Source organism: Camelina sativa, chromosome 18, assembly GCF_030686135.1.
Source record: "Camelina sativa cultivar CO46 ecotype springtype chromosome 18, ASM3068613v1".
Lineage (NCBI taxonomy): Eukaryota > Viridiplantae > Streptophyta > Magnoliopsida > Brassicales > Brassicaceae > Camelina > Camelina sativa.
The window spans coordinates 20877841-20902849 of NC_141897.1; the positions used below are offsets into that span (position 1 = coordinate 20877841).

The 25009-nt window shown below is 35.1% G+C and overlaps 5 protein-coding genes and 1 long non-coding RNA gene across 12 annotated transcripts; 2 read left to right on the plus strand and 4 right to left on the minus strand.

Annotated features, from left to right (window-relative positions):
- The first annotated feature begins 2501 nt into the window (after window positions 1–2501).
- LOC104762340 (uncharacterized) lies at window positions 2502–3822 on the plus strand. Its single transcript, XR_763463.3, has 2 exons — window positions 2502–2698; window positions 3419–3822. It is a non-coding gene; the product is annotated as an uncharacterized LOC104762340 (long non-coding RNA).
- LOC104762339 (small ribosomal subunit protein mS75) lies at window positions 3622–6438 on the minus strand. 2 transcript variants are annotated; one of them, XM_087499671.1, is made up of 5 exons: window positions 6291–6438; window positions 5360–6166; window positions 4942–5131; window positions 4343–4544; window positions 3622–3970 (listed from the first exon to the last, which is right to left on the minus strand). In XM_087499671.1, exons 2-5 carry the CDS (start codon window positions 6118–6120, stop codon window positions 3849–3851), a joined length of 1275 nt encoding a protein of 424 aa, XP_087355797.1. In that variant the 5' UTR covers window positions 6121–6166; window positions 6291–6438; the 3' UTR covers window positions 3622–3848. The 2 variants fall into 2 exon arrangements, with proteins under 2 accessions (XP_087355797.1, XP_087355798.1); XM_087499672.1 differs by lacking the exon at window positions 3622–3970 and having other exon boundaries at window positions 4058–4544.
- A 297-nt stretch (window positions 6439–6735) lies between these two features.
- LOC104762341 (AT-hook motif nuclear-localized protein 6-like) lies at window positions 6736–9813 on the minus strand. 5 transcript variants are annotated; one of them, XM_010485608.3, is made up of 6 exons: window positions 9282–9813; window positions 8577–9085; window positions 7989–8071; window positions 7743–7874; window positions 7500–7661; window positions 6736–7403 (listed from the first exon to the last, which is right to left on the minus strand). In XM_010485608.3, exons 2-6 carry the CDS (start codon window positions 9010–9012, stop codon window positions 7008–7010), a joined length of 1209 nt encoding a protein of 402 aa, XP_010483910.1. In that variant the 5' UTR covers window positions 9013–9085; window positions 9282–9813; the 3' UTR covers window positions 6736–7007. The 5 variants fall into 5 exon arrangements, with proteins under 5 accessions (XP_010483910.1, XP_087356413.1, XP_087356414.1 ...); XM_087500287.1 differs by having other exon boundaries at window positions 7989–8068; window positions 9282–9522; XM_087500288.1 differs by having other exon boundaries at window positions 7989–8068; window positions 8577–9079; window positions 9282–9509.
- A 192-nt stretch (window positions 9814–10005) lies between these two features.
- LOC104762342 (65-kDa microtubule-associated protein 9) lies at window positions 10006–12984 on the minus strand. The gene is made up of 10 exons (XM_087499673.1): window positions 12852–12984; window positions 12536–12604; window positions 11969–12433; window positions 11678–11887; window positions 11434–11589; window positions 11037–11351; window positions 10873–10960; window positions 10709–10782; window positions 10545–10619; window positions 10006–10453 (listed from the first exon to the last, which is right to left on the minus strand). The coding sequence occupies exons 2-10, from the start codon at window positions 12587–12589 to the stop codon at window positions 10265–10267; spliced, it is 1626 nt and encodes a 541-aa protein (XP_087355799.1). The 5' UTR covers window positions 12590–12604; window positions 12852–12984; the 3' UTR covers window positions 10006–10264.
- A 700-nt stretch (window positions 12985–13684) lies between these two features.
- On the plus strand, window positions 13685–16187 carry LOC104762343 (uncharacterized). The gene is made up of 12 exons (XM_019239946.2): window positions 13685–14053; window positions 14152–14286; window positions 14389–14548; window positions 14632–14731; window positions 14821–14903; window positions 14995–15067; window positions 15154–15222; window positions 15293–15340; window positions 15452–15498; window positions 15575–15656; window positions 15741–15820; window positions 15934–16187. Exons 1-8 carry the CDS (start codon window positions 13885–13887, stop codon window positions 15305–15307), a joined length of 804 nt encoding a protein of 267 aa, XP_019095491.1. The 5' UTR covers window positions 13685–13884; the 3' UTR covers window positions 15308–15340; window positions 15452–15498; window positions 15575–15656; window positions 15741–15820; window positions 15934–16187.
- Window positions 16188–16202: 15 nt separating this feature from the next.
- LOC104762344 (LRR receptor-like serine/threonine-protein kinase ERL1) lies at window positions 16203–22677 on the minus strand. 2 transcript variants are annotated; one of them, XM_010485613.3, is made up of 27 exons: window positions 21994–22677; window positions 21282–21420; window positions 21115–21186; window positions 20955–21026; window positions 20803–20874; window positions 20635–20706; window positions 20468–20539; window positions 20318–20389; window positions 20138–20209; window positions 19993–20061; window positions 19837–19908; window positions 19679–19750; window positions 19522–19593; window positions 19364–19435; window positions 19187–19258; window positions 19033–19104; window positions 18881–18952; window positions 18725–18796; window positions 18567–18638; window positions 18411–18482; window positions 18265–18336; window positions 18093–18164; window positions 17938–18008; window positions 17722–17850; window positions 17302–17640; window positions 16843–17216; window positions 16203–16751 (listed from the first exon to the last, which is right to left on the minus strand). In XM_010485613.3, exons 1-27 carry the CDS (start codon window positions 22073–22075, stop codon window positions 16425–16427), a joined length of 2898 nt encoding a protein of 965 aa, XP_010483915.1. In that variant the 5' UTR covers window positions 22076–22677; the 3' UTR covers window positions 16203–16424. The 2 variants fall into 2 exon arrangements, with proteins under 2 accessions (XP_010483915.1, XP_010483916.1); XM_010485614.3 differs by having other exon boundaries at window positions 16843–17213; window positions 21994–22487.
- Between the last annotated feature and the right edge of the window lie 2332 nt (window positions 22678–25009).

A 25009-nucleotide genomic window follows, 5' to 3' on the forward strand; every position in this document is an offset into this window, starting at 1 on the left:
TATTCAACATACGTTAATACAATTTGGTATATATTTTAAAAGCGGGTTGTCTCATTGTCGAGAGACCTTAGCTATTGTCACTGTTAATGTTCCTTTTCCTTATGAACTTTAAATTGAATTAGACTATGTTCAAGGGTTCTTCTTAGTGGCATTTAATAATTAATGTCCACTTTGGAAATGTGCATCCCAATTCTTAATCACAAATTCACAACTAAAAATATATTTATGTTGGCAAAACATACGTGTAGCTTAACAAGGTAATAATATTTTTAATGATTTCGAAATGTTTGTTGTCAAATATGTTTCAAACATGCATTAGTGTATGGCGATGAGTGTTCTTCTAGGTAGGTAAATAGTATATATAAACACGTACGTGTTTACTTGTAAAAAATGGTGACTTTTATATACAAACATAAATACAATGTAAAAACAATCACGCTTCAAAGTTAGTCAATATATAATCTGGATGTTGGAACATGTATACATGCATACTTACTACTTAGGAGTTAGGACAAAAAAAATTAAAGCTTATATATAACTTATATTGATACCTATAGATAATAGTCAGAGTTTCAACTACATATATGAAATACCCTATTATGATTAATTAGTTTAAACTAATAATAAAGAAAAATAATTAAATATTGCATTATAAGGGAAAAATGAGCTGTAATGTCAAGTGCAGCAGGGGCAATGGAGATCTCAATGAGATTAAAAATAGAAAATATAAGTTAATATAAAATGGTGCAACGAAGAAGTGAATTGAGATTGATACACATCTTAGGGACATAGAGAACATGGGTCCATGTTTGCTCTGACAACAAGCTTACAGTTTTTCTTACAAGATTAGATTCTCGATTTCACAAAATTAATTAGTTATAAACGTACGGTTTAGATGAATCATCAGAATGGATAGTATATACATTACGGTCTTTGATTGTACAATCTAGTGACCGTCCTATCTCGTACGGGTTTCCATGAAGCTTCATATACACTTAAACTAATTGTGCATTAATCATTGTGCTAACCAAGACTCAAAAATTTATAATGTTAAGCGTATGTTGAAACATATCCATTCTATAATATCATATACTTTAAATCGCTATATATCTTCATTTATATAGGATCTGATTCTGAAATAGATGTGTTTTGGTGAACTGTCCGACTAATTCATATATCTTGTTATTTGTTTTATGTGAATTAATTCATTTTTTTAAAGAAACCAGGAATCAAATTCTATGATTAATTAAAGTAGATGCAGTTACCAAAAGAAAAAATTGTGAAGGATGCGTTGAATCCAAAGGCACAAAGAGCCACAGTGTCCCATGCTGATAGATATGATTCAGAAAAAAAATGTTTTGAATTTGTTTTGGGTTTATTGAGACATGTTCTTCCAATTGATGAAGATATATCAGTGCACGATGTTTTTTCCACTTGAACTAGTTTCATGCATCTGTCACTATTATTGTTTTTAAAACCCTATCAAGATAAGGGGAGGGGATATTGAAGGTTAATTTGGCCAGACGGGACTGGTCCAACGGTCCGAAAAGATTTTGATATGGTTAAGTTTTAATTTAGTATGAGATATTGTGGTCCAGTTAAGGTGCAACTCCAAACAGTTTCTATTGGTTCATTTAAAATTGTAGATCATGAATAAAAATACAAAGAGATATATATCAATGTATCAATTTTTTACAGATTCTAAGAATAAGAAAATTGTATCAAATGTTTTTTTTTAAAAAAATAAAATAGGAAAATCCACGAACTTGCTAAAGTCTAATAGGATCCAAAACGGATAGGTCTTCGACTTTTTCTTTTTTTTTTTTCAAATTTCGTAAAAGAAATGATGGTGAATTGGTGATCATGTAATATCTCGAACGTGTAAAGCAATTTGTCTTGGTCTGACGTTCAAAATGCCTTGGAAATATTAAGATCGTAAAATATCATAAATAGCATAAAACTTTAAAATGCATATACGTATCATGAGAGTTTGATGCATGCACTACACAAACATTATAAGACGTAGCTAGACTCTCAATAGTCTTTATCGTCGCGACATATTTCAGAAAAGTCTTAAAAGATATATTGGTAACGAATTAAAAAATCGCGATAAAAATGGATGTATTCAATGATTTATGGTCGACGAAATAATAAAAATCCAAATTAAAATATAAAAAATAAAGCGAACGTGGGATTGGGATAATGTTGAGGAGGAGACAACGATACAAAGAACAGTGAGTGGCTACAGATTCTGCTTCGACCATTCCAGGAGACATCAGCTTTTAATATAGTGTTTTTTTTTATATATAAATAATATCATATGTATTAATTTTTTCCTTTCTTTTTTGTCGCATATTTTTTCCTTTTATTTATTTGTTTCTTTGAATGTAAAAAATTTAAATAATAGAAAATACCAAAAAAATAAAATGCTTATTATAGCAACTAAGGTAAGTTGGGCCACAAAACAAATTATAACCCCAACTTTATAATTGTAAGCCCGTCAGACAACTTTGGTGAGAGTCTTATAATTAAATATAATAAATGAACAGAGAAAGTTACCCTAATTTCTGGGCCGACAAGCTTCCTTCTCTATTATATGGATGTAGCTCTTCTTGTTGTTCCTCAGATTTAGAATGGATATAGGTTTTGTTGATCTCTGGTGTTTGTTGAGAATTGAAGTTGATATTTTACTGTTAAGGTTCCATTTCCTTTTTTATCAGTTTGATCTTAAAACACCTATCTGAGCTAGTATGATCTGATCTGATCCAAGCTTATGTTCACAAAAGGGTTGGTTTGATCGTTTTGTATTAGCTTGTTTTGGATCAATTTAGTGTTATTAGGAACTGATATTGGATAGACTAGGCCCTCACATTTGCATATTTGAATTCAATGAATCAAGAAAAATCTCAGTTGTTATTTTTTTTTGTAAATGGTGATCTAAGTTTGTGATCATTTTTAGTATGTAGAGTACGAAGAATCTGAGTCTTTCTTGCTTTCTGTCAATCTTTTTTTTAGATCATCAGGATGTCTCCAACTTCAAGCTTATTTATCTGCTCAACGGCTTCTTGTTCATTTTAACTTTGGGTCATCTTTGTTATGAATATAGCAAGGAATTGTAAGATAGGCGTTTTTTCTTTTATAGCTCTGTGAGTAACATGTGCTTATAAGCAGCACTACCTTGACTGTAGTGAAAGTTTAGAACTATTCTATGCTCGTATATGTAGTATAATGAAGGTTCTGTGACTATTTTCTTGCTCAGTTTCAATTGGAACGGTTATGTGAGTTTTCTATGTAGCTGATCATAGAATTACAGTGGCTGACAAGAAAAATGATAGGAAATTAGTTGTTCTCATCTATATATTAAAACTTAATGGGTTTTTTTTTTTTTTTCCTTATATTTTTCTTGTTTCAAATGCAGTGTAGTAGCAGCATCATCAAAATACAACATAAGCAACTGCGAAGATTTTGTATGGGTTATAACCAAAGACGACCTTTTGGAATTCTTTCCTGAGCAAGCTGAATTCTTCAATAAGATGATCATTAGCTGAGTCACTCTCACCAGAATATTACTATTTTAATCCTTTCTGGGATCAAGAGCAGGAAGAAGAGGCAAGACAACCATGGTTAAGGATCCACTAGTGGGAGGAGAAAAATTAATAACAAGTTAGTGAGGGTCTTGAGATTTAAAATAATATTAATTAAAACTTAAAGACATCATCAAAGTAAAACTAATGTGGATGCTCAATGGTAGTTGACTTGTATTATCGTCTTTTGAAAAATATAGCACAACGTCTCCAAATCAGAGTCGTATGCTTTTCACCACGCTTCCAAACGTCTCATATTGGGAATCACGTTGGAATGTTGTGCTCTATACAGTAGACGCGCCTCTCCTTCCGCCAATTCTTATGTATAGCGCTCCGCTTCTGGTTCCGGGGCGAGAAACGCATATTCACCCGCGATACCATGCTCCCTAGACAAAAATAAACCAACCATACTTTTTATTTAGCTTTGCTTTAAACGGTACCACACACAACTTTTAATAGAAATTCACAACAAATAGGCAAAGCTTCTCTATACCCATCTTTTTAATTATTTTCAAACGATCAAGGAACCTTCTTAGACATTGTTTTGGTACTAATAGAGAATTACAATTATTCTATTAAAAACAAGAATGGGTCTTAAGATTATTTGAACCTCACTGATAAAGTTAGAGAGAGCTAAACGGAAAACAAAAGCTACCGCAAAGCAAAATCAAACAAAAACACACAGGAGACATAACACTCCCATCCTGATATAACAATCGATGGAGTCTGGTTCTAGTAAAATCAAGGGAGGATCTTACGGCGACGAAGAGGTGTTTCGCGTTTAACATAAATCTTCTCCACTTCGTTGAGGGGTCGGCTTGATCCATCTGGAAGACTCATAAACTTCCAGCCACCTCCGGATCCACGTTTGCCCTTAGCACCCAATTTCTCAACTGTGATGTTCCATCCTTCTGATGAACGCCTCCTACTGTACTTGTGGCACTTCACTTCTCCTCTCCACTGGTTTAGAGACAAAAACGAAATATGTGTACGTTTTGTTATCACCAAGGAGAAATAACTAAAGAACATCTAACAACTCAATAAAAACTTAGGCAGGATAGCTGATAATACATATCAAACAGATGGTGTGGATCTATCAAACCAATAATCTCGTAATCAATCCACAAACAAGCAGCATTATCATTATTACTTTCAATCTCCCTAACGCAGTTTCCCGAGAAAGTTTAGCTCTGCCTTTCAATGCTAATCTCACAAACTACCCAATTTAGAGTAGAGGGTTCCAAACTTGCATCTAGTCTTAAGCTTTCACTCTAAATTGCAAACAGGTCAATAGACCAAATGTAGTATTGGTTTACTAAGTCAATGCATACTCAAGTGGGCAAAAGAAGGAACTTACTTTCATTTTGTTGAACTCAAACCTTCGGACAAATTCTTCGTAAAGCATGTCATCCTCTTTCTTCGAGATCTCATAATGGACTTCATCCATATCTTTGATTGTACCATCCCATCCTTCTGGCATGACCTTGAAGTCGGGCTTGTAATTAAGCGAGGCCACATGAAATTCCCGGTCATGTGAAATGAAGAATCTGCATGAGTTACAAAGGGTTTGCGTCATGATATTTCACTAACAATGCTACTGGCAACACAAACTACAATAACAATAATCAAATATATGGAGAAAACGGCAAAACAGAAAAATTATTTGGCCATAGAGAAGACAAAATAAAGTGAGCACATTTCAATTCATGTAAAACTGAAGTAGCATTATACCAAATTATGAACAGAAAAAATAGTTTCCATGTGAAGTAACTTACTCAGGATACTCATCAAGCAAACGCTCAACAGAATCATCCAAGGGACGACCAAGCTTCTTCTCCTCTTCCTCTTCATCTTCTTTAAGAAAAAGAATGGCGTGAACACGCTGCCTCATAATCCTATAATCCTTAGCAAGCCTCTCAACGGTATAAACCTCAGGATTCTCTTTGTGCAATCTATACATCTCAGTCTTCTCAGAGTCTTTAAGATACGACCCTCTAGCTCCAGGCTCTTTCACTTGCTTCAACAACACACTGATCTCCATCATTCTCTGTTTAATCCCATCAACAAAAGCCCTGCCTTGCTTATTATCTTGATCAATCTCTTTAATCATATCATCATACTCATTCATTTCATTAACCAAAGCTACTTCCTTTGGACCTAACTTGCTCATTACATCTCCCGAATCAGAAGCCGTGCTATCAGAAGAAGGATTCGCCGCGTTGTTGTTCTTCTGACGACCAACTGAGACACCATCAAAATGCTCCTTGGTTAAACCAGTAGACCACATAGATTTATTGTCCCAGTCAAGATCATCAGATCCTGTACCACCAAATGACCCTCCCGTTGCAATATCCCAACCGTTATCATCACCTCCAACTCCATCAGATCCTGATTTTGCAGAGAATGCTCGGTTCACAGCACATTGAATGAGCTTTGATGAAGCAGAAGCGTTTTCAATCAGAAACCCAGATGCTCTCGTGCTAGGGTTAAGTGAAACCGAGGAGAAACGAGAAACAAGCCTACTCAGGTTATACATTCTCTAGTGATTCTCAAAACCCAACGTTTGAATCGCACAGAGAACGCTGAAACAAAAGCAAGAGAGAAGATCTCGTAACTAAACACACATAAAACAACTAGAATCACACACAAACAAAAAGTTCGAGTTTTGATTATCTGAAGATACAACAGAGTGAGATTTGTTATTACCCAAGGAAGATGAGAAAGTGGGAACTCCGATTAATCGGAATAAATGGCGTGAAGAGTGTCACGATGAAGACCCAACGGAGGCCAATAGTAGCGACTGCGACAAAGGAAAGGGAAGGGTTTTGAGAATTAACGAAGAGTTTGTTTTTATGATTTAGCCCCCTGTATTGTCCTGGTTATTATAAATTTTACCCAATTGTTTTCTTTTTAATTTTTGCTCCGTTCTTCAAGTCTATTGAACTTTTCATTTGTTACAATTTAAACCCTGAAAACGATTTAGTGTTTGCGTACGTGAAATCTAATTGATAATGGACTTTTACAATTGCACAAGATCTTAACATAGACAGATAGGAGTTTGAGTTTAGTCTTAATTTTTGTCCTACAGTTTTAAATTTTTTGGTTTGTTAATGAGTCTAATGATGACGATCTTGTACGAATATGAACCATATCACAAAAGTTTCAAGTAAATAATATTAATCCCAATGACCTCAACAATAAGAACATCGTTTAATCGATGATTTGGACATAATTAGATCTAAACCGATCACAAAGAAGAAAACCAAAAAAAAACTCTAGAAATTAGAAAACACACAAAATAATAAGAAGAAAAAAGAGCTCACACAACTAAAACAAACCTCTCTAAACAAGCAAAGAAAAAGCTGAATCCCTTCATTCCTTTCTACACAAGAAATCTTTCTGACTTTGAACCGAGAGAATTGCTCAACCACTATGAGATTGGCTCCTAGTATCGCCTGAATCATCATCACCACCATCTTCATCATCCTCATCTTCTTCTTTGTTAGGACCCGTGTTCATATTACCGTAACCATGATAGGGAGTTGTGAAATTGTTCATAGCTGAATTGTCGTTGTGGAAAGAAGAAGGCATTTGAGCCATTGGTCTCACTATACCACCACTACCGTAGGGTTGTTGTTTCGGCTCCTCTACTGTGGCCATCACTGGAGGAGTTGAATTCACGGTTGTAATGGTGAAAGTAGGAGGCTGCTGTTGCGGTTGTTGTGGACCTTGTGGTGGAGCATAAGCCTCTATAATACGAGGTTTCTTCTTCTGATTTTGTTGTTCTTGATGCATCACAATGAAACTTCCCATTACCACCTGTCACAAATTATAAAAGACCTTTAGTGAATCTCTGCAAAACAAAAACCAACTCTGAATCTGTATATATATATATAATCAAACATATGTCGTCACCTGAACAGGACCGGCTGCTATAAGCATACCAGCGAGGCCACCGCCCACGATTTTGCCATTTGGTCCGGCTAAAGAAATGCTCATCCCACCGGACCTACCTTTTGTTCCTCCGTTTTCAGTAGGCATAAAGGAACCCGACAGCGACAGTATCTCAAATCGACCCTAAGAAAATACAAAAAAAATGACTCAAGAAACGCCAAGAAACCCATTAAGAACCTCATAAGCGAAATTAAGTTTGGTTACCTCATATGTAAGAGTGCCACCTGAAGAAGTAGGCTGACGAAGAGTGACATTAGAGATGGAACCAGTTGCAGAGAGAATGCAGATAGCTCGAGATCCTTGTTGCGAATACGGCATAATCTTCATTGTTATATCCTGATATAAACCAAAATAAAAATTAAAAAAAAAACACTCAATACAAAGACTGATTATGACAATAATCCAATATATCAAAGCTTCAGTTAGAAGAACAGGGATGAATTTTATTACCTCACCGGCATTGACAGTAAACTGATGGGTCATAAAATTTGCACCCACATAGAATGAGAGCCCAGTTGGAGTAGGAGCAACTACTGCATTTAAACAATCAGGTAATTTAATTCAAATCCTAATCCTCAAGCAATCAACTCAATCAGTGTACCCAAAAAGCGGCAACTTTAATCCACCAGAGGTAGAAGAAACAAAACAGATTAAACAAGATAAATGAGAAATCTGCTGAACAACTTAAACACACTTATCTTCTAAGATAGAAGGAAGAGACAGAGATTATACTGTCTTTTTTTGCTTTTTTTTTTTTTTAAATCAACTTTATATTTCTGTATTTGTTTGGTCAGCATCAACAGATTCGCTTTCTCTGTCTCTAACTGGTCTGATAAGTACTAAGCTTCTTCAGACAATATCCAGTTAAGTTGGTCCCACTTCCCAACATCTCAAAATCCACACTCATCAAATTATCACTCACTCACTCACTCAACAGATAACCCAAGACCCAGATCGGATCAGATCAGATCAGAACAGATCTTATATATAACTCACTGAGACCAATGCAAACAGTACAAAAGATTTGGACTTTTTTACCTGGGGTTACATACTGAGATTTCTTGACGAACTCAACAGGCTGATGCTGCTGCTGAGCTCTGCCTTGTTTCCAGTTAGAGTGATGATAATCTCCAGACAATGGAATCGAAGATGAGATTGGAGTTGGAGACAGAGTTGGTCTTGAAAACCTAGGGTTCAGACTTCCATCTGGTGCGTACTTCCTCGGTCTCCCTCTCTTCTTCTTCGTTGGATCTGATCCGGTCGACGCCGCTGCTGAGCCAGGAGTCACGGTGGCTGAAGCAGGATCCGGAGTCGGAACTGGAGCCGGAGTTGGTTGAGGAGATACCACCGTCGTGGGACTCACGAATTGGAGAAAGCTAGGGTTTTGTTGTTGGAACTCTGTTCTTGAAACCAAAGCTTCATCTCCCTTAACTGTAACGACCCCACTTGGACTTATTCCACCTTTCTCTTCCATTTATTTTTTCTTATTAAACCCACAAAATTCTCCTAATTTTTCCTCTGCTCCTCAAATTCACCAAACTCTGATTCTTGAGAAGAAAATAAAAAAAAAAAGCTTTTTTTAGAAGATGAAGAAGCAAAGGTTTCTTTTTTTTTTTTTCTTCTATGTATTAACCAAGAACTATATGAAGAAGAAAAAAAAGATATAACAAGTTGGATTAGAGACAAGAAGAGATGAAATAGCTCAAAAGAATCAAAGATCAAAGAAGAGAAATTTGATTTTACAGTTTTTTAGATTTGCTTTTTTTGCCCCCAAACAATTCTGCAGCTGAAGCACAACACTGTAGCAGAGAAATGCCAAAGCTTTTTTCAATGGAGATTAAAACCTCAAAAAAAAAATCCCCAAAAATTTTACATGCAAATATCCCCAAACAAAAAAAAAATCACAAAGAAAAGAAGATAATTTTTCTCTCTTAGACGAATGAATTTTAGGGTTTTTGCAAAAGGGAACCTAAATAAATAAAATGGAAAATTTGGAAAGAAAATATGATAATATATAGTAGTAATAAAAAAATATCATTTAAGACAGTTGTATTATCTAATACGAATATTAAGGATTTAATTAGTTTAAAAATCGATATAATAATTACTAAAATCAAAGTATTGATTTTGGTTTAGGGAAAGATCCACGTCCGTCTTGGAAATTTAATATTTCTAATTAAATAATTGGAAACACGAAGAAAAAATAAAGTAAAATTTCGAAAAGAAAAGGAAATTTAATTAAAATAAAATAAAGAATACCAAACTTCTGACAATCTCCTTTGTCTTTTTTTTCTTCCAGTTAAATCACTTTTGAAGTAAGGTTGACCAAATAAAATTGCTTTGAATACCTTACTTAGACCAATTTAATCTTTCTAGATTAGCTAAGATTTAGATTTTATTTCTCATCCAAGTTTTTGTATACAAAATCGACTTAAAAGTATTTCTTTAGTTTTAGTACAGATCATCATCATCATAAGGAGATCACCAAACTTTTAAAGAGATGTTAGGACAAAATTTGACATTGTTATTTTTGTAGCAAGTACATTGGTCGGTCAAAGTCAAACTAATCTTTCTGCAACACAATCAGTGCACACACACACTTGGATCTGACTGATGATGAGTTTGACAAATTTACAATTGATCCAAGAATCCCTATGAGACCCTCTCTCTAAATCAGCAGGTTCTTTGCAATTTCAAGAATCTGTTTTTTTTTTGCTCAATTTTTGTCAGCCATGGCGTGATTGAGGAGTAGTAATAGATTTTGCTGACAGAGGCGAATCAGTTCGAGGGGTTTGAGGCGATGAGACAAATCTCTTGTTAGTTGATACTTTAAGACCCTTTTTAGCGCTTTGAGGCTTCGTAACACTTGCTTTATCTTGCTCTGATGTCATTTGACCCTGAAGTTTCTTCAGATCCTACAAATCCAACAAGCATTGTTCTTGGTGATTTTTGGAACAATACATATAAGATTGAATGAAAAAGATCGTTTTCAGGTAAAACTAATACCCTCTTTCTACGGCGTTCTTGTTCTTTCTCTTCTCTGAGTTCTGTATAATCTTCTAGCATCAAAAGTAGGCGATTCTGAATGAAGAAATTTAGATTAAATGGATCAATTGAAAGTATGTAAATAAAAAAAAAATAAGTAGAGAGGTAAGAAGATAAGTCCATACACCATCAAAGAGAAACTCAGTTTCTTTCTCTGATTCCCATATTGTAATCTTGGAAGCTAATGCTTCAACCATAGCTAAGAAGATTGAAAGAGTTTTTCTAGTTAGATATAAGCATTCACACAAAGATAACAACAATGTGTTGGGATCATTTACTATATAGAAACCTGGAAGTTTATTAACAAGTGCACGAGCTTTCTCTGCGCGTTTGAGTATTATATGAGATCCTTTTCCAGCATTGTATCGGTTTCCATCCTACACAAGAATCATACTTAAGTAGCCACAAGATGGAACAATTGAATCCTTTAATGATCAAAGATGAGACTATAACCTGATTATATTCTTCAAGCCAGTTCTCTTCCTCACAAGCATTCAACCATTTCTCAGCTTTTTCAACAATCTCTTTTCTGCTTAGAGCTTCCTCTTTCACTTTTCCAGCTCGATACTCGATCTGTTCTAGTATATACTCAGGGTTCACATCTCCTGATTCAATGGCTTTGATTACATTCTCAACCGCTATATCTTCTTCTTCAAGAACAATGTGTGTTCTTCTGCATATATCTTCAAGCTCTGACCTCTTCTTTAGAACAAGTTCTTTCATTTTGCTCCACTTCAACTCCTCCAACCGACACAGCTCATCTTTAACCTTTTAAACATTTAAGCTAATCCATCGGCGGAAAACAAATCTCATATAAAAGAATTGATTCATAGTTGTAGTGAAAGGTTACCTCCTGAAGCAAATCTATAGAAAGACTATTAGGTTTGGTTATTTCAGAAACGGTAGCAGCTATATTGCATGAAACATTCATGAACTTTTGTTGCTCTTCTGCTGGTGTATCCATTAAATTCCAAAACTCAAGCATCGTCATCACAAGATCTTGAAGCTGCAAAATCAATAAAAGAGCTTATAAGAAACAAAGAAAAGAGTTAAAGTAATATGTTAAAATAATTAGTTTAAAACATTGAACTGACTTCTTGCATTCTCTGTATCTTTGTCTCATGCCACTGTTTTACTAATGAAGCTAACTTGTTAAGTGTTTCATTACTTATACTTCTTGACCCTTCAGATTCTACTAAACTTGGGTGAACCTTGGTGACAGTTTCTCGGAAATTCAAACCGAGAACAGAACAAAGCGATTCGAGAGTTCTTAAATGATCTTGAATCTGTTTCACCCGGTTTCTCTGTGCCAAAAAAGCAAATAAAATATTAGTAGTTAATTACATTTGATAAATGAAATCAAAATTATGGTAATATGTGGATACCTTCAGTTCTTGAAGTGTGTAAAGCTCTCTATGTAACTCTTCAAGCTTCCTAAGAGATAAATCAGATTCATCTACCGAAAGATCAGATGAGAAAGTCTCATCAGAATCACCATTAATCTCATATCTAACACATCTTATATCTTCAATAACTTGAATAAACTGAATCTTCCTCTCTGATTTTCTCTTTTCCATATCTTCAAGTTTCTGAAGAATCTTTACCATCTCCTCTTTCAAGCTTCTCCCACTTTGATCAGAATGTTGTCTTCCAAGAACCGGTGGCTCTTCCATAACAGAACATATAGCAACAACTCTTGCTTCTGAATCAGCAATCTCTTGTCTTATCCGAACCCTATCTTCTTTAACCTTTTCGATTTTCTTACCATACACTTTTCTGCATTCGTCTTCGATCTCAATCAAAATCTTCTCTCTTTCTGCTGTAGTTTCTCCAACCTCTTCCCATATAATCTACATCAGAATCAAAAACAGAAACTCATCCAATTTGAAAACGGTTTCTTTGTAATAATGATTAAGTAAACCCTTTTCCTTGGAATTGAAGCAATCACAAACCTCAAGTTCTTGTAGAAGAGATGCACAAGCTGATTCGATATGAGTTTTGGACATTATTATCTCCAAACTCTGCAAATACATTTAACAACATTCGTTATCTTATTCAATCCTATGAAGATAGTCTTTTTTTCTCCTCAATAGATAATTTCTTTTTAATTTCTCCGGTTAAGCCCTCAAAACGATAACAAATTACATTCATTTTTTTTCAGAACACAAATGAATTTGAACATGTTATGTCAAGAATCAATGTAAATGTCTGAAACCAGAAACCATAATTTCTTTTGAATTTTCATGGACAAGAGATGAGACTTTTTACCTGGATTGAAGGACACAGGCCGTTTCTTTTTCCTAGAAAATATTTAGGATAGAAATCAGAAAAAAAAACATCCAAGTCAAAAAAAAAAAAATTAAAGGTAAGTCGTTAAAGATAAAAGAAAAAACAAAGAAAATTACAGGCAGAGAGAGAGACTGCTGTTAAAGGACCGTTGAGCGAACGCTTTTTCGTATATTTATTTTCTCCCCCCTAATCTTTTGATTTGTGTAATTTTCACCCCTAAAATCAACTTTTCATCTTTTTTTGCAGAAGCATATACATATCTTCTTTAATTAATAATAGGAATATCCAGAATGAAAACCCAAATTAATATACTGGTCAAATATATCTTATTATTTAAGTACTTATGATTATTGAAATCACATTAAAAAAAAAAAGTATTAGCCTAGATGATAAGCTTTTAAAAAACTTCCAGTTACCAAGAAATTACCATAACTTAGTTCATAAATTAATTAATAACATGTTCTATTTTTTTTTTTGGTAAACTAAAATGTTTTATTTATGATTTAAAAATAGAGTAACTAAAATTTTTGTCAAAACCAAGAAGTGAAGGATGTTTTTAAAATTCTTTTTTTGTAAGATTGTGTATATTTCTATTAGTAATCATTGCTTTGTTTATAATTTTTTTTTTTTTTTTGTCAAAGAAACACAAAAGCTTTAGATGAAAACACTGGTGTTATGGTAAGAAGAAAAATAAAAGTTGGGTCTATTTGGTGATTTTCCAAAACTAAAGAACCAAATCAAAAATAGGTTAAAAATGTGAGCTGTAATTACACAAAGGCAAATATCGATACTGCGCCAACTGAATTAGAACCGTTACCTTAATCTCTCTTCTCCATAGAAAAAATTAGAGCTTTCATCTCTCATCTCATCTCTCTCTCTCTCTCTCTCTCCTTCGCTCTAATTTTCCTAGAGATTCGAGGAGGAAGGAGAGAGGGAGAAGAACAACAAAATCGCATTGATTTATGCGAAACTCTCCTACTCGATTCCTTCTTCGGAGAATCGGAATTTGAGTATGGTTCCTGAATCAACAAGATTTAGTTTATCTGGAGAAGATTTCGAATTCGATATTGATTTCGAATTCGATGCACCTCGGTTCTACGATTTCTCTAGATCTGAGCTTTATTCCGAAACCGAAGAAATCGAAACTTGGTTTCAGTACTCTGGAAACTATCCTCCTTCACGTATGACACACGCAAAGACTTGCTTTTGTGTTTTTTTTTTTTTTTTAATTATGTTTTCTCTTCAATTGTATTGAATCTTTTTTTATGTTTTGTCTCAGCTTTTAGCCCAAAGTTCAATTGGAAATTTGAACCACTTGAGCAAGTTACAAGCATCGTCGCAGAATCTAAGCCTGTCGAGGTCACAATCGAATCTTTGGATACCGCCTGTCTGAATCGCAATGAGAAATTCAACGGTAATGTTTCTGAAATCTTGGTTTAGACACAAATATAATGATGCGTCAATGCAGTTTTTGAGACCCTTAATTTGTTTATTTTGTTGTTGTTGTTGTTGTCAGGGTTCATATATTACAACCAAACAGTTAAAGATGTCTCCAAGAAAAAAGGTTCCAAATCTAAAACCAAATCAAGTATCTCTACTTTAACAAGACCTACGGCTTCTTTGCTTGCAAGGCAGAACAAACCATTAGACATTTACTCTGTTCAGCTTCTGACTAGGTAAATACCAATGAGGAAGACCATTGTGTGGATTTGATTTTTACTTGCCTTCAATATAACTGTTTTTTTTTTCTATGTTTTAGATGTCAGAGGTCATTAGCCAAGTTTGGTGATAACGTATCTCCGAATTTAGTCTCTAAGTTACAAAACCAAGACACCAAAAAGCAAAAACCGGAAGCTAAGGTGTGTAATAGGTTCACGTCTTATAGGAGTTTGAATCTTTGTGCTGATAGGTTCCATGAGTGATTGTAAACACTTTTGTCTCTTTCTAGGTGGCTCATGTTGGCAGAAGATCCAAACTCACTATTCCAAGGGAGCCGAATCTCAGAACTGCAGAAAGATCTGAAAGACACAGGTAAAAGGACTCTGAGTTCACAAAGTTTGTTTGCCTTTTGCAAACATGTTTTAAAGTGATCCTTATAGGCTTTTTCTCTGGAGAATTTCAGGTCTAAGGTTAGCTCAGAAACCGAGAAGAAGAATGCGAAATCAAGTTCTAAAAGACAAACTAGGAACAAAAGTGTACTTATTCTCTTTTGTGTTCATTCATTACCAAATAGCTTTAGTTTCTTCATTACCACATAGTTTATGTTTAGGATTCCTTGCAGATAAACCTGCAGGAACCTTCTTTAACATCTTTGCCCACAACTAAAACGCCACGGTGCCTAGATCTTCAGGTATAATGTATTTACAACTAGAAAGTTCATTTATCGTTCCTCATCAATTAACAGAATTTTTCTGCGTTAGGCATTTCGTTTATGAACATCACTGAGAGCAAAAGAACGCTCTTCAAATGTAAGTCATAAATCCAACATAAGCAACAACTTGAAAAATCTTTGTTCTCATTGTTGAATGTTGATTGATTCTATGTGTTCACATTTACTTAAATGATGACTCATATTGCAGGCTAAAACTGATGCCATACAAGAGAATGATGCTACCAAGTCCAGAACGTTAGTGAAATTACTTTGAAACTCCATGAATAAACCTTTCCTAAAACGTTCTCACACACACACACACTTTCTACAGGCTTAAGCGCACTGATTCCTCAAAAAGTAGGATAGCCAAAGAAAACCACAGCAGAAAGATAAATTCCCCTCTAGACCCAAAGGTAATTCAACTTTCTTCCAAAAACTTATGGAATTGTCCCTTTGTAAATATATTAACAAGTCCAACATCTTCCTTTTCTTGACAGAGATCAAGCAAAGAAGAACCCGGTGAGGCAATCCACTTAGAATATGGAAACCAGAGCTCCTGCAGGACAGATAGTAACAGGTAACTAAAAGCTAATCCTACTTTAATCTTTTTAAAGCTCCTATAGTTCAAAACAAAACAGGCCATGATAGATATCAGACAGACAGACACCATTGATGATATAATTTGAACAGGAGCCTGGATTTATGCCGGAAATTCGATTCACAGGTTGTTGCAAGAAACCTGATCACTGCATAATCTTCAGCTTGAAGATGTTCTTATCATGTTTATACATGTAATACACATACACGCATTGCTATGTCTATATATATGTAAACGTGTATACTTGTTTAAATATATGCATAGAGAAAGAGATTTTCTATTTTTGTTGTTGTGGGGACAATACTTATATAAGCTTTTAAATCAGAAGACCAAAGACTTTAACGAACTCGTGAACATGTTCTTGGGAGAAAACAAACATTAACTTCACATATCCTTTTCTTTCACATAACCTTTGTTCTTGTCTTAAATGCTTCCCATACCTTCTTTTCCCTTACCCAAAATACCCCTTGTACTACCCTAAATTCACTGTAAAAAAGCCATTCCCCCTTCCAATCAGCAATACTAACTTACTTAGGACACAAGAAACTAAACAAAGCCCTAGAATGTTTTTCAAGCTGAAATCTTATATGCTACTGTTGGAGATAACTTCACGGAACTGAACAAACCATTGTGATGCCTCCGCCTCACGGTTCCTAACTTCGCTCTCATGCTGCGGCGTTTTGGTTGATGGATCAAGAGAGGGCAGCTTCTTTGCCACTTGCAGAGATGGAAGAAGAGAGAGCAGGACCCTAGAGACTTCAAGCATTGTTGGTCTCTCTAAAGGGTTTCGCTTTGTGCATAAGAGAGCCAGCTGAAATGTCTTCCTGATATGTCCTAAGTCCATACAAGTCACAGTAACCTCTGGATCAACCGCTTCCATCACAGTATTATCATCAGCCTTTGACAATATCTGCAACAAAAGAAACACAATTTTTTAACTCTCTAATGCTTCAAAGATCATATATCAGTGTTTCTTCAGAGTGTTTCTTGATTCATATTACCAGTTGGTGCAAGTTGGCCTCATTATCCACTGCTTTCTTCCCGGTAAGAAGCTCAAGAAGAACAATCCCGAAGCTATAGATATCAGATTTCTCGTTGAGACGCGAAGTACGAGCATACTCTGGGTCTATGTAACCAATTGTTCCCAAAACATAAGTTGACGCATGAGTTTTGCTAGCTGGTATGCTTTTAGCAATCCCAAAATCCGATAAATGTGCTTCGAAATTCTCATCAAGAAGTATGTTCGATGACTTGATATCACGGTGAATGATCCGCGGAGTACAATCATGGTGAAGATAGGCGAGTCCTTGTGCAGCTCCAACCGCTATCTTCAACCTCGTCTCCCAATCAAGCTTCACTTTCTTCAAGGATCCTACTGCAAGGAAAAATGTTTCTTTCTTAGATGTTATCTGCAAAATCATTCATTCACAAAATGAACCACAAAGGTTTTAGAAACTAACCATGAAGAAGGTCCCAAAGAGAACCATTTTCCATGTAGTCATAGAAAAGAAGGTTGCCAACAGGAGACAAGGCGTATCCATGCAAGCTGACAATGTTTCTGTGCCTGATGTTCCCTATGGTCTCGAGTTCTGTCTCAAATTCCCGCAAGCTATGCGGATACTGATTGTAGATTCGCTTAATGGCAATAGGTCGGGAAGTTTTCAATGCGCATTTGTATACTGTGCTAGAAGCACCGTATCCAATTATAAACTTTTCACTAAGATTCTCGGTTGCTCTCATTATATCATCAAATGAGTGAATTGCCATGTCCATGTGCAGAATCACTAGCTTCGTTGAGCCTGAGAAACGAATCGAAGTGGTATTAACAACTAATAAACAGAAGTCATATTAAGAAAAACTGTGTAAGCCCACATCATTACCTTCAGGTTGTTTTAAGGGACCATTTAGGATCTTCTTCTGCTGCTTTGATTTGTAAATTGCAATGAAAACCATACATATGAGAGTGATAACGCCAAGAACAATGCAAACCACAGCACCTCTTGAAAATGCTGAAAATAAAGTCAAGTAAGCCCAAAAAAACAAGAATACGCATCTACTACTGAAGACAATGCTTAAAGGATAAATCTAGTAGATACCTCGGGATTTTGGTAAAGGACAGCAAATAGATCCAACCCAGTTTCCGCAAAGATATGGATTTCCGACAAAGCTAAACGAAGGAATTGAATCAGGTTTACATTGGAAGGTTATGAGTCATGATCATAATGATAGAATACTGAGAGTAGCTTCATACCTGGCTGGAGCAAAACATGAGAAGTTTTTCATTGGTGGGATTGTCCCGGACAGATTATTGAAGGAGAGATTCCTAAAACGTTTAGAAGAAGTTAGAACAAAATGTTGGATTCAAAACGTTTGGATTCACAAATGTCTGATCACAAGTGAATGTCTCTAGCAAAAGAACTTACAGATTGACAAGAGTAAAGCAGTTCGTAAGCTGATCTGGAATTTTCCCATGAAGCTTGTTGTTGTTCAATATTCTGCACATAAACATAATGATCCATACTTCTATTTTGTATATAATGCAAAGGATAAGATCATATGATTAACTTACAAAGAGTTTAGATTCTGTAATTGGCCAAGTTCAGAGGGAATAACTCCGGAGAGCAGATTAAGTGATACATCACTGCAAGAAAAACAACAAGCCAAGTCAGTAAAAGAGATATGTTTGATCATTGATGTAACCAAAAGAAGCAACTTTGACCCTTACATCATTTGAATGCTTCGAAGGTTCCCAAACTCTGCAGGCAATTGTCCACTTAGATGGTTTCTGCTAAGATTTCTGTTCAATAAAGCAAAAAAATCAAAGTTCACAAACAATTTACCCCGAAAACATTAAAAATTTACAACTTAGAGTTAAAAACTTACAATATGAGAAGGTGTTCAAGATCACCAAGGGTTAATGGTATAGACCCTGAGAAGTTATTGCCAGACAGATCTCTGGAAACCAGAAACATATGATGAGTTTGGGGCAAATCTAAACAACACATAAACAGAGGATGTAACAGAGTTGAGAAGACATACAGTTTGTCAAGATTGATTATATGTCCAAGCTCGGTTGGTATTTTCCCCTTGAAATTGTTTGACGAAAGATTTCTGTATTGGCAAGATTAAATGATCACTAAAATGTTAAGAGGAATGCAATGTTACTGCATTATATTGGATGTAAAGCTCACAGATAAGTTAAGCTCCCCAGATTGCGAAAGGTCAGTGGTATAGATCCATTCAAGAAGTTCCCATGAACATTACTGAAAGCAAACAAAGCAGAATTTAGGTTTGAGAATAAGATAGAGGAAAAGCATAGTTTCAGAAGATTATCTCATAGCTTACAATTGATTTAAGGCTGCACATGAACTAATGTTGGATGGTATGGGCCCTTCCAAACGGTTATTGGCAAGATTTCTTTCATGTTGAACAATGGAGCATTTAAAAAAAGGTTAAAATGTAACGTCTCAGCAAATAATGTGAAACAACTTAAGACTAAAGAGCAAAAACAAATAAACTCACAGCTCAAACAATTTCTCTAGCTTCCCAAGCTCAGGTGGGATAGTTCCCACCAGTTTGTTGTCGTTTAGTTGCCTGTGAAATCGTAATAAGGAAACCGAAACATAAGTATAGGTAATGCAAAAGCTATGTAAACAAACTTGAAGTTGTAAAAAGCTTACAAATAGCTGAGACGTGACATATTTCCAAGCTCAGATGGGATTGGACCAGTTAGCTTATTTCCATGGAGATACCTAATCGAATATGAAGAGGGTATTTATGAAAATACAAAGAGCTGAACATATGGAGCCTACAATATATGGAACAAAGGAGACTCACAACTTTCCGGTAAATGAGAGATTGCCAAGAATCGGTGGGATAGGACCAACGAGCTCATTGTCACTCAAATCCCTGTGAATATAACAGAATTCACAAAGTCAGATGAGCCTAATTCGATATATAATTTGACGTTGCTTTTCTGAGTGAATTGAACTTACAAAACAGCAAGAGCCTGCATTAGACCAATAACTTCTGGAATTCTACCCGTCAGTCTGTTTCCTTGAAGTGACCTAGAAGAAAGATAATACACAATGTTAGTAACCGCATGTTTACGTTCATCAATCATACTAAAGTTGAAGAGTCTCAATACTCACAGAGTGGCGACTTGGAGAAAGCCAATATTGTAAGGAATCTCTCCGGTTATCTGATTATAAGATATGTCCCTGTTGTATCAGAAGAGATGAGTCCACAATACAGTTAAATGTTGGAAAACTGAAGTTTTGTTAAAAAGACACATACAGGATTTGAAAGCTTGTGCAATTTCCAATGCTCTCTGGGATAGTTCCAGTTAGATTATTGCCTCTCACATCACTAGAAACAACAAAACACAAAGTTAAGAAAACTCAGACTTGCAGGAAACAAAGAATGACCAGGAGCTACACGGAACTCAAAAGATGGCAGAGAGTCGGATCAACTTACAAATACCACAAACCGGTTAGCTGACACATATCAGAAGACAACGTTCCAGTCAACATATTCCCACGTAAACCACTGAAGAAAGAGTGCATTAGAGAAGAAGGGGAAACACTTCTTTTATGGTGTAAAGAGGTTTGGAGAAAATGAGCTTACAGGTACTGCAGAACTTCATTCCAGTAAAGCAATCTCGATATCTCACCCGTTAGATGATTGCCTGCAAGATCACTGCAACAACATGATTACAAATTAATAATGACAACGAGTAAAATCAACTTCCAAATATTGATTAATGAGTAACATGATGTAACTACAGAACTCACAGTATCTTAAGGTTTGGAATCTGAGTTAAGGTTGCTGGTACTGGGCCTGTAAGCTGATTGTTCTTTAGGTTCCTGATATATAAAATTTGTTTAAAAAATGATACAATAAAGTAATGGAACTTGTAATTTTAGAAACAAAAAACGAAAAGTTAACAGTATAACACATACAGGGTATCAAGCTGCTTGAGTTTAGAGATTGAGAAGGGTATGTCTCCATATAACAGATTATCAGTCAAATCCCTGTATAAAAAGAGTATATTGAAGTCAAATCTATGACTTGAATTATTGAAAACTCTAGACACATGTTTGGAAAGGCTTACAGGTGAACAAGAGAAACACAGTTTCCAATCTCATCTGGAATTTGACCAGCCAATTTATTTCCTACCAAGTCTCTGCAAATTGGAGAACCTTTAGAAACACAATTTTAAACACTTCTCAAACATGCAAATTCCACAGAGAAAGAAAAAAAAAAACATTTACATTGATTTCAAATTCCTTAGATCTCCAATAGCTGGAGATATCTCCCCTCCAAGATTCAGATTGGACAGATTCCTTCACAAAAGCAAAGAACGGAAATTTACAAGACCTGAGAAGTGAGACAATCCGACAAAGAAAAGACTTTTATTGAACTCAAATAAGATTCTTACAGAGAGACAACGGAGAAGGTAACGTTGTCACAGAAGACACCTCGCCAAGAACAGAAGTCAGTGTTGTGAACATCGTCCCAATCCAAAAGCATATTCACCAAGTTACTGAAGGAGCCTTTTATCGCCATCAGAGCTTTCCCTGTAGATTTTTAGAACGTTTGAAATGAGAAACATCAGTCAACTATATAGAAACCATTAGATAAACCCCAACTGGGGGATTTCTTTAAATTTCATATCTTTCTCTCCAGGACACAAACTAGGGACTAAAGCTTCGATTTTTTCTCTATAGGACACAAATTAGAGACTAAAGCTTCGATTTTTTTCCTCGGGAAGAAACAGAGAAAGCTTGGAAAAAATACAAACTTTCCAGTGTCCTGGAACAGGCATTCTAATCATGATCAAATTTCTTGGAAAATGGATAAAAAATATTGGGTTTTTATATGCATTAGATGAAGCACAAGCCAGAGCTAAGTATTGGGTAGTGTAGAAAAAAGTTTTCGACTTTAACTCTCTTTCTCGGGGAAACCAAATGTTTAATAGAAGCCCAAAGATTTGAGTTTCGATCTCTTCTAACCAAAAACGATTTTGGATTCGAAATTTCAGGGAAAAAATTAGAAAATCAAACAAGGGGTTTAAAGGGTAAAGCGCCTAAACCCTAATTTTTGAAACAAAAATCAAATTTTTAACAAAGCAAGAGGAGTTAGAAAGAAACCTTCATTGTTCATAGAAGAAGCAACACCAAGAAGCATAGAAACCACAACTGCTAAACATAAAACCACTCGCTGCATCTTCATCTCCTTCCTTTTTGTTCTTCTTTCCTTTTGGGGTAATAAGCCAAAAAGCTGGTTCAAGTTTTTTTTTGATTCAAACCAACAAAGCAGAGGACAACAAAACACAAAAGAACGAAAGTTCAGGCTTGTTCTGCCATTGTTGTAGAGAGAGAAAGGGGAACTAAGACAAGCGATTAGCGTGAACTGCAAGAAATGCAGAGCCAGCCAGAGATGAGATGTTAAAGAAGAGAAGAGAGAGAGAGAAAAAAAAAGAGATATGGAGAGTGAGATAATGTACTACAGTCCTATATAACTAGAGAGCTGAGCAACATGAAAGAGAATACTAAGACCACGACAAATCTGTCAGTGTGAGAGAGTATGTATGTATGTACACATGTATATATCTCTATCAATTTATGCTTAAGACTCTTTTATCGAACGTTAACTTTGATGTTAATGTCACGTTAAAAACATTAAACCACTTCAAAATTAGTACTAAGATCTCTCTCACTCACACTGTCACACACACGGAATATGCATTAACGTTTTGTAATTAACGGAGATGTAACGGCGTTAAGAATTTATAGACTAGCTGATTGACGGCGACAAGACCCGCCGTCTGTTGTAGACGCCATTTTCCAATGCTGGGGGAAACATAACACTGTGGATTAATCCCGTTAGCACGGTAGATATTTGAATCGAGCGGTGGATAATTCGCGCGCACGGTTAATAGGGTGAGACGCGATGTACAGAAACTGAACTATGCTTTTCTTGTGAAAGTTAGTTAATGCTGTGACAGTGATCGGGGAAACCGGTTGGACCGGTTTAGTTTTGTGGTTTTCCTTTTTTCGACCGTTCCTTTTTTTTAGGGAATAGGATTAAGTTTTTTTCACTATCTCTTATAAGAGACCATGTCACATGTTGGTTTTTTTGGATTTGATTTCACAATTAAAGTTGTACCATTGAGACGTAAAAATTTGGTGGAATTGTACCTCGCGATAATTACAAATAAAGAGTCATATTGGTCTAAAGATAACTCTAATCGTTCGACTAGGCTAATATTGATTGTCTCATAAGTAGAACAATTTATGATTAATGTTGTGTTATATGGAAATGTATTTGAGAATCTATATAGTTGTCTTAAGATTAAATTGGTCCGACCGTATCTTTTTCTTTTGCATTGGTTTGGATCTTGAAGGCACCACAGCCCCTTTACTTGTACAGTTGTACTATACGGCTAAACCCCTCTATCGGTCAAACTTGGTGTTTTTTTTACCTAAGATGTTCACCACTAATAATATTGATGTTTTGGGATAATTTTTTATCTTGATGTTTTCTAAACTTCAAAAAGTAATCATTGAAAATATTTAAAATTTTGAATTATTATTGGTTTAAAATTAAATAGTATATTTTTAGTCAAAGAAAAAAATATAATTATTATTTTCTTAAAATGTGTAAAATTTTCTAAACATCAATCTTTACAAGATAAAGAGAGTAATAAGTAATCATGATTCTAGTTTTAGTCGTTCTAATAAATGTTGGAGGAATTTTTGTGTCCACGAGAACAAAAGTTAGTAATAAATGAATGAATAAGTATAACCAACCAAAAACTAATAAGTAAAAGAGTGGTGTAGTAGTAGGTTCAGCTATAAGCGTCTCTAGTGTTCTATAGACTGTAAAGATGCATGGGTTAAGCTATGGCCTATATGAGAATCATGACCACACTTTTACTGAACATTAGACATGTGTTGCATCTTAATCAGTAGGATTCATACTAATCTTTTTATATAGTTACGGTTTTGCATTTGATTACTTATGTAATTTACTTACCCAATTGATATATGATTTTTTTGTTGTTGTTGTTGTTGTTGAGCTGTAAAACAATAAAGGTCGTAGGGCTTCCAGCTATATGTATACAAATGCAACATACCTCTAGATCGTGGGCATACCTTGTTGATGTTATAAACATTTTAGGCAATTAGTTTTCTACTTTTTTACAAATAAGGTAAAATTGGTTCACGTTCCACTTTAGAAAAGAAAGCAACATATTACAACTTTTTTTTTTATATAAAGAAAATTGTGATATCGAAAAACTTTAAAACTAGTGTTACCTCTTGTTTTTATTCGAAACGAAATAATACCAAAACGAAATAATGAGAAATAAAAGACTGTTAAGAGAGATCTATAAACAGAAGCCTACGAGGGAGGAGCCAATTAGAGAAGAGAATAGTGGGCAGATGGCAAGATGTGAGACGCCAATACCAATGTATGCTTCATTAGTAAAAAGCTGAGACAAAAAAGCTGAGACGATGGTTGTAGCAGTAAGTAGTAACTGATTTGGTCTTTCGCTTTGTAATCCCTAGGGAAACTTACGATTCGATCCCAGCCGTTCAAACTAAAAGCACTGTTCGTTCCAGGTTTCCCAATCTAGTCTTCTGTTTACATTACTATTTTCATTAAAAAAATTGGTTTGAAATTTTGTAAGTTTTCTTTTTTTAGTTTGGTTAGGTTTTGAACTACGGACCATTTGTTTCCTTAATGATAGGAAGTTGTACGATTTGGGAATGTTTGATCATTAATGCGTAGTTGGTTTTTGTTTTGTCTGGTTTCAAATTTGACTTTCTTGTATAATTCTTACCAACTATATACTACATGTTAAATACATACCCAAATCTTACAACTTTGTCTTTATCAAGTCCACACAACAGCAAACCTTGCAAATTGCTTTGTTCCTCCTACCTCATTAAACCATATAAGTCAGGCCCAAGATAGTTATAACAAACAAAGCCGTTACAATGTGAATATTGTGTTTGATGGGCCATTGGACTCTTAATTCCATTCTCCACAAAAGTTGAACCCTCAGTCCCTCGATTAGAACAATTGGGCTACATGACCATATTTATACTGAGGTTTCCTTTAGAGGACATCCCATGATCCAAAATGCATACATTACATTTT